This window comes from Cebus imitator, unplaced genomic scaffold (genome assembly GCF_001604975.1).
Source record: "Cebus imitator isolate Cc_AM_T3 unplaced genomic scaffold, Cebus_imitator-1.0 Scaffold201, whole genome shotgun sequence".
Taxonomy (NCBI): Eukaryota; Metazoa; Chordata; class Mammalia; order Primates; family Cebidae; genus Cebus; species Cebus imitator.
In genome coordinates, this window is record NW_016107516.1 from 751,672 (window position 1) to 764,100 (window position 12,429).

The 12,429-nt window shown below is 34.4% G+C and overlaps 1 protein-coding gene and 1 pseudogene across 2 annotated transcripts in view; one reads left to right on the plus strand and one right to left on the minus strand.

The window, feature by feature from the left end:
- The window catches only part of CFAP44 (cilia and flagella associated protein 44), a 135,511-nt gene that overhangs the window by 67,868 nt on the left and 55,214 nt on the right, over positions 1–12,429 (plus strand). For both annotated transcript variants that reach the window (XM_017547760.2, XM_037745446.1), the window contains 5 exons: positions 4,922–5,067; positions 5,744–6,014; positions 8,713–8,768; positions 8,934–9,096; positions 9,738–9,868. In XM_017547760.2, coding sequence (XP_017403249.1) covers positions 4,922–5,067; positions 5,744–6,014; positions 8,713–8,768; positions 8,934–9,096; positions 9,738–9,868 — 767 coding nt within the window. The remainder of the gene's footprint in view (positions 1–4,921; positions 5,068–5,743; positions 6,015–8,712; positions 8,769–8,933; positions 9,097–9,737; positions 9,869–12,429) is intronic.
- On the minus strand, positions 224–763 carry LOC108317404 (annotated as a pseudogene).

Genomic DNA, 12,429 nt, shown 5'->3' on the forward strand with positions numbered 1-12,429 from the left:
CTTTATTTCCAATATTTGTTAAAATATTATTGCTCTTCCTCAGGACAAGAACAAAGATCATCTTCTGAAAAAGCTTAGGAACTATGTGCAGAAATTTATAGAACAGAGGCTATACTTTAACTTAGCCTGTCTGCTGATTAGAGAAGGGAATTCTGAGTGAACTCAAGGAACAAAAGGAAACTAGTCAGGGATGGGGAAGATGCTCATCTGAATCAAACTTCAGCTGCCATTAGGGTATATCTTGTGATCACAGATTGTAGGCTCTGTTGTTGGAAGGTTCAGAAGTAGCACAAGATTCCATTTGTCTACTTGGCTACACCCCTGGCTGAATGAGGTTAATGGGACTCAAGTTCCTGGCAAGCCAAACTGCAGCAAAGAGTTCCAAATTGAGGATCAAATTCCTCCTCTATCATTCCTCTTGGTGGCAAACTGGTAGATGCCCTGAAGCTAGTTTCCCGTATTACATGGTATTTCGAGACCTTTATTTGCTGAGCCAGATGCACTCATGAGGACCCTACTGGAAGCCAGAGTAATACCTTTTTGCCTTTCCCTTACTCTTAATTACTTTCTACATCTTTGTAATTTGTACCTTTTGCCTAAACAATAGACTAATAATTTTTTTTTTTTAAGTGGAGGCTTGCTGGTGACTAATTCTCTGCCTTTGGCTTTTTGGGCTTTGTTTTGCTTTGTTTTAAAGTGTGTTTCTTTTGCTTTTATTTTTGCTAAATATTTTTCCAAAACTTTTACGATATCGTTTTATCATCTTCTTTCATTTAGCCAGCAATGTCATGTTTTTCTTCTTTTTTTGAAGGCTAATGTATCTATTTATTGTATCTTAATTACTACTTTTGGATCTAGTTAATGTGTCTTACTTTAAGATTTTTGTTTTGTTAGCAGGTCGTAGCACTCTAAATTTCAACATATCTCTTCAGTTTTGGAAAATTCTTAGCCATTGTCTACCACAATGTTGCTTCTGGCCTATCTTTTCACACTCTCATTCTGGGATCCCAACTTTATGTGTATTACATCCTTTTCATTATGTTCCTTATGTATCTTACATCATCAAAAGAATTTTCCATCCTTTTTGTCTCTCTCCATGCTTTAACTTATTTTTTCAGATCTCTGTCCAGCTTCATAACTGTCTTTTATTTTAAACTTTGTATTTCCAATTGTTTTTTATTGAAGTAAAAGATATATAACATAAATTTTACCATCTTAACCATTTTTAAGTGTACAGCTCAGTAGCAGTAAACATATTCACAATGTTGTGAAGTCATCACTAATATCTGTCTCCACCATCACCCTCATCCTGTAACACAGAAACTCCCATAATCATCAGATGAGAACTCCTGATTCTTCCCTTTACCCAGCCCCTGGCAACCATCACTCTAGTTTCTTTCTCTGATTTTGACTACTGTAAGTACCTCAAATAAGTGAAATTATATAATATCTATCTCTTTTTGACTGACTTGTTTCACTTGGGATAATTTCCCCAAGTTTCATCCATGATGCAGCATATGTCAGAATTTCCTTTCTTTTCAAGGCTGAATAATACTCCATTTTAGGTGTGTACCATATTTTGCTTATATACTCAGTCACCAATAGACACTTGGGGCCAGGCTTGGTAGCTCATGCCTGTAATCTTAGCACTTAGCGATTTCCAAGGTGAGTGGGTCACTTGAGGCCAGGAATTCGGGACCAGCCTGGCCAACATGGTGAAACCCTGTCTCTAACCTGCAATCCCAGCTACTCAGAAAGCTGAGAAGACAGGAGAATCACTTGAACTTCAGAGGTGGAAATTGCAGTGAGTCCAGATCACACCACTGCATTCCAGTCTGGGTGACAGAGTGAGCCCCCATCTAAAAAAAAAAAAAAAAAAAAGAAGACACTGGATTGCTCCTACTTTTTGGCTATTGTGAAAAATGCTCCTATGAATGAGGTAGGTGTTCAAGTATCTCTTTGAGACCCTGCTTGAACCCAGGGGATGATTATTTCTTTCTACGTAGGTCCATGAGACTGCAGATAGCTCCGTCCAGCTTTGTAGCCTCTCAGCTGCCACTTTAAGAACTGACAGTTGCTCCAGGGAGTAAAGCAGTGTCAAATGCCAAGCTCACTTCTGGCTTTCCTTCGTTTTTGGATCTTGCTATTTTGATAGCTTTCCATTTAGAAACTTTGTTCTGTTCATATCCATTGTCCACTTTTTGATGGGGTTGTTTTTTTTTTTGTAAATTTGTTTAAGTTCTTTGTAGATTCTGGATATTAGCTCTTTGTCAGGTAGATTGCAAAAATTTTTTCTCATTCTGTTGGTTGCCGATTCACTCTAATGATTGTTTCTTTTGCTGTGCAAAAGCTCTTAAGTTTAATTAGATCCCATTTGTCTATTTTGGCTTCTGTTGCCATTGCTTTTGGTGTTATAGTCATGGAGTCCTTGCCTATGCCTATGTTCTGAATGGTATTGACTAGGTTTTCTTCTAGGGTTTTTATGGTGTTAGGTCTATGGTGTTAAGTTTAAATCTTTAATCCATCTGGGGTTAATTTTTGTATAACATGTAAGGAAGGGGTCCAGTTTTAGCTTTCTGCACATGGCTAGCCAGTTTTCCCAACACCATTTATTAAACAGGGACTCCTTTCCCCATTGCTTGTTTTTGTCAGGTTTGTCAAAGATGAGATGGTGGGAGATGTGTGATGTTACTTCTGAGGCCTCTGTTCTGATCCATTGGTCTATATCTCTGTTTTGCTGCCAGTACCATGCTGTATTAATTACTTTAGCCTTGTAGTATAGTTTGAAGTCAGGTATCGTGATGCCTCCAGCTTTGCTTTTTTTTTTTTTTTTGCTTAGGATTGTCTTGGCTATGAGGGCTCTTTTTTGGTCCATTATGAAGTTTAAGGTGGTTTTTCCAGTTCTGTGAAGAAGGTCAATGGTAGCTTGATGGGGATAGCATGTAATTTATAAATTACTTTAGGCAGTATGGCCATTTTCATGATGTTGATTCTTCCTAACCATGAGCATGGAATGTTTTCAAATGAAGACATTTATGCAGCCAACAAACATATGAAAAAATGCTCATCATCACTTGTCATTAGAGAAATGCAAATCAAAACCACATTGAGATACAGTCTCATGCCAGTTAGAATGGCAATCATTAAAAAATCGGGAGACAAAAGATGCCGGAGAGGATGTGGAGAATTAGGAACACTTCTACACTGTTGATGAGAGTATAAATTAGTTCAACCATTGTGGAATACAGCGTGGAGATTCGTCAAGGATCTAGAAATAGAAATACCATTTTACCCAGCGATTCTTTGGTATATACCCAAAGGATTATAAATCGTTCTATTATAAAGGCACATGCACATGTCTGTTCATTGTGGCACTGTTCACAATAGCAAAGACTTGGAACCTACCCAGATGCCCATCAACAATAGACTGGATAAAGAAAATGTGACACATATACACCATGGAATACTATGCAGCCATAAAAAAGAATGAGTTCATGTCCTTTGCAGGGACATAGAGGAAGCTGAAAACCATCATTCTCAGCAAACTGACACAAGAACAGAAAATCAAACACCACATGTTATCACTTACAACTGGGTGTTCAACAATGAGAACACATGGACACAGGGAGGGGAACGTCACACACCAGGGCCTGTTGCGGGGTGAGGGGCCTAGGGGAGGGATAACAGAAGAAATACCTAATATAGGTGATGGGGGTATGGATGCAGCAAACACCATGGCATGTGTATACCTATGTAACAATCCTGCATGATCTGCACATGTACCCCAGAACTTAAAGTATAATATAAAAAAAAAATTTTAGTTGTTATAATATGTGCTTTTTAAAGAATTTTTACATGAATATATATCAATATTAGAACTGTATGATTCAAAATTTGAATCAGTAAATACATGGTTAAAATTGGTTATTTGGATAGGATAAATGTCTTTATGCTGTCTAGAAAATGTATTATTTGTAACTACCATGATATATCAATATTACAAATCTAGTTATTTATTCATATTATAGCAGATAATGCTCTTAGTAACCCAAAATGTTACTTTGTTTATTGCCTTGCATTAAAAAAAGCTTAAAATTTTATATAAACAAAATTGAAAATGGGATTAACCCTCTGCAAACTCTCTGTTGATGGTTATATATTTAAACTGGTCATTAATCCTGAACCATTAGATTGTGAAGTGACTGGACAATAAAAATACCCAAGGTGAAAAAGAAAATTTGTTCTGGTTGTTCTCAGTGGGAGAGCTTAGCTGAAACAATCTAGTGTGACATTGTCAAAAGTGAAAACTTTAGTAATTTGATTTTCAGAGGTGATCATATTGTTACCTTCTCTTTATTATTTATTTATTTATTGTTCATAAAGTTGTTCTGACCTTCAATTTGTTTCCTGTAATAAGGAATCTCAGTAATAAGGACATTAGAGTTGGAGCAGTATAGCTCTTCCAGTTGGTCATTTGTCTTCTCACTACGTGGATAAATTTTTCAGAAATAGCCCTTCCTGGAAAATTAACAGTGTTTACAGTTTCCTTAGACTGAAAACTAGCTGTAAAAACAAGGAACTGCAAAACCCTATTATTTGTTACTGCTTATGCATTCCGCATAATAATGCTTGAAGAAATAAAATGAAATTCTGTAGGGAGTCAGAGCTGATCTCTCTCTTATAATGATTTTTAAGAGGAAACAAATCATCATATGGTTTTTATTATTATAATTATATAGTTGTGTATAAATGGATAAAGGAGATGATTTATAGAAATAAATCTATAATAGAAATTATGTAGAAATACATGTTTGAAAACATCTATTTTTTATTTTCGAATTTGAAATAATCAAAAAATTCTCATGCATTTATGTGTGTTATATTCAAGTACCACTTTCTATGTTACTTATCTCTTTTCCAGGGTGACTATGATTCTGGTTTTCTGTATCACTGTGAGTTCCCCCCTTGTGATAAAAGCAATAATTTCGAAGAACAAAAAGATGAACCTTTTGATGTCCATTATCTTGAGAATACAGATGATAATCCCATCCAAACTATCACTTTCAAGTGAGTGGTATTTCAAAGAGCTTTAAAAAACCATATCCCATTGGTGTCTATGCTTTTGTCCATCATGGATATTGTCAGTTTTTAGAGATCCATCCAAATGAAGGAGTATTCAAAAAATATTTGGTTAAATAAATCAAATGAATAAATAGGATCAAAGCTAATCCTGAAATTATATTTCTCTATTCTTTTGTATTAGTATGTTAGGGCTGCCACAATAAGACATCACAGACTAGGTCGCTTAAACAGCAGAAATTTTTTTTTCTCACAGTTCCGGAGGCTAAAGTTCCAAGATCAAGATGTCAGCAGGTTGGTTTCTCTTGAGGCCTCTCTCCTTGACTTACAGATGACTGCCTTCTTGCACAGTCTTTTCTCTGGGTGTGTGCTAACCTGATGTCTGTCTGTGTGTCCTAATCTCTCCTTATCAGGACACCAGGCGGACTGGATTAGAACCTACCCTAGTATTCTCATTTTAACTTAATTACCTCTTTAAACGCCCTATCTCAATGCAGTTACATCCCGATGTATTAGGGGTTACGGCTTCAATATATTAATTTTGGGGCTGTACAACTCAGTCCATAACAAGTTTGTTATTAATTTAGCTATTTGTTAATTGACTTGAAATTAAGCATTATTTTCAGATTAATGGGAAGAATAATTTACATTTTTTGTTTCATAGCATTAACAAAATTATGATGTTTTGTGGAATGAAAAATGGAGCAATTCGAGTCTATGTCCTAGATGAGAATGATCCTTCATTGACCAGTTTGGTGAACTATTGGCACTTCAATATGCATGACAATAATTATGGATGTATTAAAAGTATTGCTAGTAGCTTTGATGATCGTTTCTTGGTGACTACTGGAGGAGATGGTAATATCTTTGTTTTCAACATTTTTTCTGAATTTATGCTAAGGAAAGACATCAAGGCCAAGGTGCCATCTCCCAGGGTATGTAATTAATTAACCAGTTAAGTAATAACAAACTTTATTCAAAATGCTAATATCAAAATGGTTCATATTCTTTATAAATTTAAATTTATTTAGACACATTCACCTTATAGCGATTATAGTCTAATCTTTCTGCTAGTATTATAATTTGACTTTCTGGTGCTCCTATATAAAATATTAAAGGTATTACATTTCCCTTATTATTAAAGATTGGAATTCCCCAAATTAGAAAAGCGTGTGTCCATTTTTCTATGTAGTCAAAAGTTTGTATTAAAAAAAAACCTTTTTTTAAAGTTTTTTTTGCAAAGTTCACAGTTTTTTCAGATTGTATTTTGCTTTCCATTTATTCATTGACTCAATGTAAGGGCTAATATAGGATGTATGCCATGAAGTGTGCTTTTGACAGGGGTTGCAAAAATATCTTTCTTTAGTATTAGAATGTGACAATGTGGGTCATGATTGAGTATAAAGTATTTTTTTAAAAGCAGAACTAGATTGTTGGCTTTGTGATGAAGTTTGGGGGTTCAGATCCCCAAATTATGTCCTTTTCTGGTCATATTACTTGAATTTCGTATATTATTAAGGCAGTTCCTTCAGATAAAATCAGTAGTTAATAACCATTAGAATTGCTCCTAAGGAGAAAGGAGTTGTATTAAAAAGATTACAACTAAAATTCCTATGAACATATTGGCTTCCCGTTTAGCCAGTAGCCTACTTCAAAGAACACATAAAGAATGTAGGGAAGATATGAGTAGGTCAATTTTCATTTCTCCTAATAGCAAAATTTGGAGTATGGGCTGCTGTTTAGAGAGGAAAAAGGAATTACAGGAAAGAAAGTATATAAACAAGAAGAAAATGTGTTTCTACTTTGTGCCAGCTCTCTCTGTAGAAACCCATATTGGGTAGAAAAATACTATTCCACATTTGAATAATCATGTTCTTTTATTTATGGCTGCAATCAATATTTCTGAAATCACTGAAGCAGACATTCCTTTTAAGAAGGAAAAATTAGGCTGGGACAAGTGTCTCATGCCTGTGGTCCCAGCACTGTGGGAGGCAAAGGCAGGAGGATCATGAGGTTAGATTGAGACCATCCTGGGTAACATGATGAAACCTCATCTCTACTAAGAATACAAAAAATTAGCCGGGCATGGTGGCACGCACCTGTAGTCCCAGCTACTCTGGAGGCCAAGGCAGGAGAATTGCTTGAACCCGGAAGGTGGAAGTTGGAGTGAGCCGAAATTGTGCCACTGCACTCCATCCAGCCTGGGTGACAGAGAGAGACTCCATCTCAAAAGAAAAAAAAAAAAAAAAAAAAAAAAAAAAAAAAAAAAAAAAAAACAGGAAAAATTAGAAAGAATTTTTTAAAAAACAACTAAGCTCTGCACTGGTCTGAGGTTCTTACCTTGCTGTACTTTGGAATCAGCTGGGGAGCCCTAGAAGTACAGTTGCCGGAGCCTACCCAAGAACAATTAAATTAGAATATCTGAAGGTGAGGTCCAGGCGTCAGTATTTTGTAAACTATCCTTCATGTGATTCTAATGTGCAGCTAGGATTGAGATCCACTGGCATGTATTTTGGAACTTTGTGTAACAACCTTCTTGGAAACAACTGTGGCCAGGAGACAATTGTCCCAGTATCAGCATCAAATCCTAGAAGTCATACTGATATTAGAGAACCAGGGGACTTAGCTCTGGCCAATAAAAGAATAAAAATAAATAAAATTCAGGAAATTTGTATCCTAAGTGATTAATAGTCAGTACAATTTATTAGCCATTATTGTCTCATATTGATCATGTTTTCTGACTTTGCTTTTATTAAAGTCATAAACCTTGACTTTCATAAAAATACGTAGATTTACATTTCATATCTTTATCAAAAACAACTTTATCAAGAATATTTATTTACAACAAATGACAGCAAAATAGAGACCTGTCTTCTCTGAAAAAGAGAATAAAGTTTAATTTTATTTATGAACGTACTAGTTAGCCAACTAAGGCTATTTTGTTCCCTGGGTTATAATTCTTCTTTAACATCATGGACAAAGACATTTTACAGCCCAGCACCTGAATGAACAGAGTACTTTTAAGTGATTTACTTCCTAGTTCCCTCAAATTTAGACTGATTTCCTTTCTGAAGGGAGATTTGTATTTCTGATTTCATATCTTTCTCTTTCAAGGAGGGTGATTATATTGTTCTTTGCATTTTCTACTTTGTGTCTTCCTTTGAGAAGGTGATATAAAATGCTTATTTAAAATTAAAAAAATATATATGTTGAAATATTTCTAGGGCACAGTGAGGTATTTGGATGAATGATACATGTGATAAAGGGACATACTGAAAAACAGCATTTTGAATTAAATGATCTAGACTGTTTTTGAGAATTCTGTGTTAATAGCATTGAACATTAGTAATTTACATTTTGAGGGGAAATTATGGGGATTTTAACATTTTGCAGACGTGTGATTAGGTTAAGACTTTTCCTACATACTCCTTCAAATCAGAAATGAGTAAGTTTAGTAAACTGCAATTTTTTCTTAGTTTTTTTTTTGTGAAACTACTTTTCAGACCTATAGTTATTAGAAACTGGCAGGAAAAAAACCCAACCAATTTGTGCTTTTAATTTACTTCTTCCTAGATATTTTAGGGAAATGCTATGCAGTTTTAAAGGGCTAACCTTTTACTTCCCTTCTTATAGTTTGGAATTGAAACAGAGCCAATTCCAGAAGACATTGAAGATCCCAAAGCCTACAGGTATGGAACTTTTTGATAAATACTGACTAGGCCTGAGATTTTGCAAAACAAACAGTGCAGAAGTTGGCCTAGCTTAATGAATTTTCAAATTATTGAATATTAATTTTCTCTTTCTTTGCTGTTTCTATGTTATAACCTCTTACCGTTTTAAATTTCCGTTTTCAGTATTGAGAATGCTAGGAGAAAAAGAGAACATGACAAATTAATGAAAGAAGTGGAAGAAATAAAGGCAAGGAAGAGAGAGCAAATCAAAGCTTTGAGGAATGAATTTTGTAAACTATTAAAAATGAATGAAGAATTACCAAAGCATATGCAGTTTAAACGAACGGTAAGCCTAATATAAACTTGATATTTATTTTGACATATGCTATTTCTGGATAGAGATGACTATTTTTCCAACAAGTAGAAACACTTAAAATCATCTTTCTTTTTGTTTGTTTGTTTCAAAATTTCAACAGCCATTTATTTTGGGCATCTTTTAATTTATTCTAGTGTGGAGCCCTTTATGAAGGAGATTCAACAAAAACTTGGTGATGTCAAGAAGACACCAGAGACTGCCATCTTTCATGGGTGGGGTCACACCAGGGGGGGATGTTCAGATATTGATCAGTTGCCATGAGGATCTACCTCATGTCCGATTTTTATGTAATAGCAGTTTCTCTGAGATGGTGAGAGTAGTTTTTAAAACTGTATACTCTCCAAATATTGATAGCATTCATTATTTTTATTGTGGGAAAAAAATCTTAAAACGTGTAACTTTATTTGCATTATTGTTAACTGAGAAGAACATTTCTCCTTATATTGTGGAAGTAACATTAACAATATGCTATTTTTCTTCTATAATGGAGAGAGTGTATGACATTTGGGGAAGAGTTATGATGCATCATGAAACTGGGAACAAAACTGAAATCTGTATGAAACAGAGTTGATAAAGTACCCATTTTGATGAACGGATCTTCTTATCTGCAGGATTTTGATGTAGATTCCAGAATCCGCGATGAGATAAACAGAAAAACAGCTTTCAAAATTCAACAAGTAGAAAAGGAATTAGCTTGGGAAAAAGAGAAGCATGAACTCGGCCTAATGAAGCTAAAGAATCGGTAGGATCCATATTCTCTACAAGCTAAGATGTTGGAGAGCACACGTTTGAATAACATAGTATATAGTAGTGTCAGTGAAGTGGCCAGATAAGAGGGCTCTGGAAGGTACCCACTAACTTGAAATCTCAAGGAATCGTCTTGTCACTGCTACTGGTATTTTCCTGAGCTTTCTGTACTCTCCTTTCTAGTTTAAATGTGGGAAATTAGTTTAACACTTAGATTTTTAAAATTATACAATACATATTTACTTTCTCTTTTGATGAATTATTTATTTTATATCAAGTTAATTAATGAACATGTATGTATTAAATTCAAATAGAATCAAAGGACTTGAAATAAAAGACAACCACCTCTGGTTTTATCCCTGTCATGCATCAATTTAACTTCCAGAGGAAATGATTGTTTTTTTTTTTTTTTTTGGTCATTTATTGAGATATAATTTATATAAGTAAAGTATGTAAATCTTAACTGAACATCTTGAAAAGTTTTTGCAGATGTATAAATATATGTACTACTCAGATTAAGATAGAGAACATTTGTAGCATTTCAGCAAGTTCCCCCATGTGCCCCTCACCCCAGGAAATACTTATTCTCCAAAGTTGAATCTTTATTGCCATATGTTAGTTTGGTTTGTGAATTCCATATAAATAGAGTGTTACAGTATGGATTCTTTTGCATTTGCCTTTTTTTTTTAAACTCATGATGTCTAAGATTATCAGTGTTGTTACATGTAGCAGTAGTGTATTCTATTCCATTGCTTTTTAATATTTCTTTAAAATGATTATACCACAGTTTATCCCTTCTACTGTTAATAGATATTTGAGTTGTTTCTGTTTTTGGGATACCATAAATAATACTACTGTGAACATTGTGTATGTTTTTTGATAGATATAAGTGCTTATTTCTGTTGGTTATATACGCAGTTGTGGAACTGCTAGGCCATAGGTTATATGCATGTTAGTTTTATTAGATCCTGTCAGTTTTTCAGAATGGTTTGATCAATTTACACTCTTACCATTAATGTATGAGAATCTCTATTGTTCCCCATTGTGTTAGTTTCTTAGGGCTCTTGTAAAAAAGTACCACAAACTGATTGGCTTAAAACTGGTTATTTATTGTCTTACACTTCTAGAGGCTAGAAATCCAAAATCAAAGTGTCAGGCAAGTTGGTTCTTTCTGAGGACTTGGTGGGGGAGAATCTGTTCTATACCTCTCTCCAAGCTTCGGGTGGTTTGCCAGCAACTTTTGGTTTTCTTGGCTCGTGAATCTATCACTCCAAATCTTCTACTTTCACTCGATATTCTCCCTGTGTCTCTTCATACAGTTTTTCCTGTGTATGTCTATCTCTATGTACAAATTTCCCCTTTTTATAAGAACATGAGTTATGTTTCATTAAGGCCTGCTGTAATTATTTCATTATAACTTGATTACCTCCATCAAGACCCTAGTTTCAAATAAAGTCACACTCTGAGGTGTTGGGGATTAGGACCTCAACATAGGTTTTTGGGGGGACACAAATCCATAATACTTATGCTTGGGATTGTCAGTCCTTTAAATTCCAGCCATGATTAAATCTCATCACTTGGGATTGTCAGCCCTTTAAATTCCAGCCATGATTAAATCTCATCACTTGGGATTGTCAGCCCTATAAATTCCAGCTATTCTGTGGTGGCATCTCTATATGGTTTAAATTGGCATCTCCCTGATGAGTGATTTTCAGTCCTTTTTCATATATTTACCAATCATTTTTATATTTTCTATTGTTAAGTGTTTGTTCCAGTCTTTTGTCCATTTTTAAAACTAGGTGCAGGAATTGTTTACATCTGCATATGAGCTTTGGTTATTTATATACATATGAGTGACTATATATATGACATATGTGTATATGTATGTTTGCATATGTAAAACATCTTGCTCTAGTATGTGGCTTTACTCTTAATGGAGTTGTTTGTTGAATAGAAGTTTTTTTCTTTTAATGAAGTCTTTTTTAAAAAAGATTAATGCTTTTATGTTATACTTGGAGAACCTTTGCCTACTCCCAATTCATAAAATAATTCTGTGTTTTCTTCTAGAAGCTCTATTGTTTTTCCATTATCCATCTTGAATAATTTTTATAAGTGGTGTGAGATCACGTCATTTGTTTTTATACTGATGTCCAGTTGACCTAGTATTGTTTGTTGAAAAGACCATCCGTTCTGTACTAGATTGTAGTGATGCTTTTGTCATAAGTTAGGTTACTGTACATTCGTGGGTCTGTTTCTGAACTCTATCTTATTGGCCTATCTGTCTATCCAGGTGCCGTTATTACTCTGTCTTAATTAACTCTTGACATCTAATATTGTAAATCCTCCAGCTTTGTTCTCTCCAAGATTGGTTAAGTTCTTTGCATAGAATCAACTTGTCCATTTCTAGAAAATGCATGCTAAAATTTTTATTGGAATTACATGGAATCTGTGGAAATAATAGACATTTAAAGAATAAATTCCTATTTAGGAATAATAGACATTTAAATAATAAATATCTTACATAAACATGATATATCTTTTTTTTTTTTTTTTTTT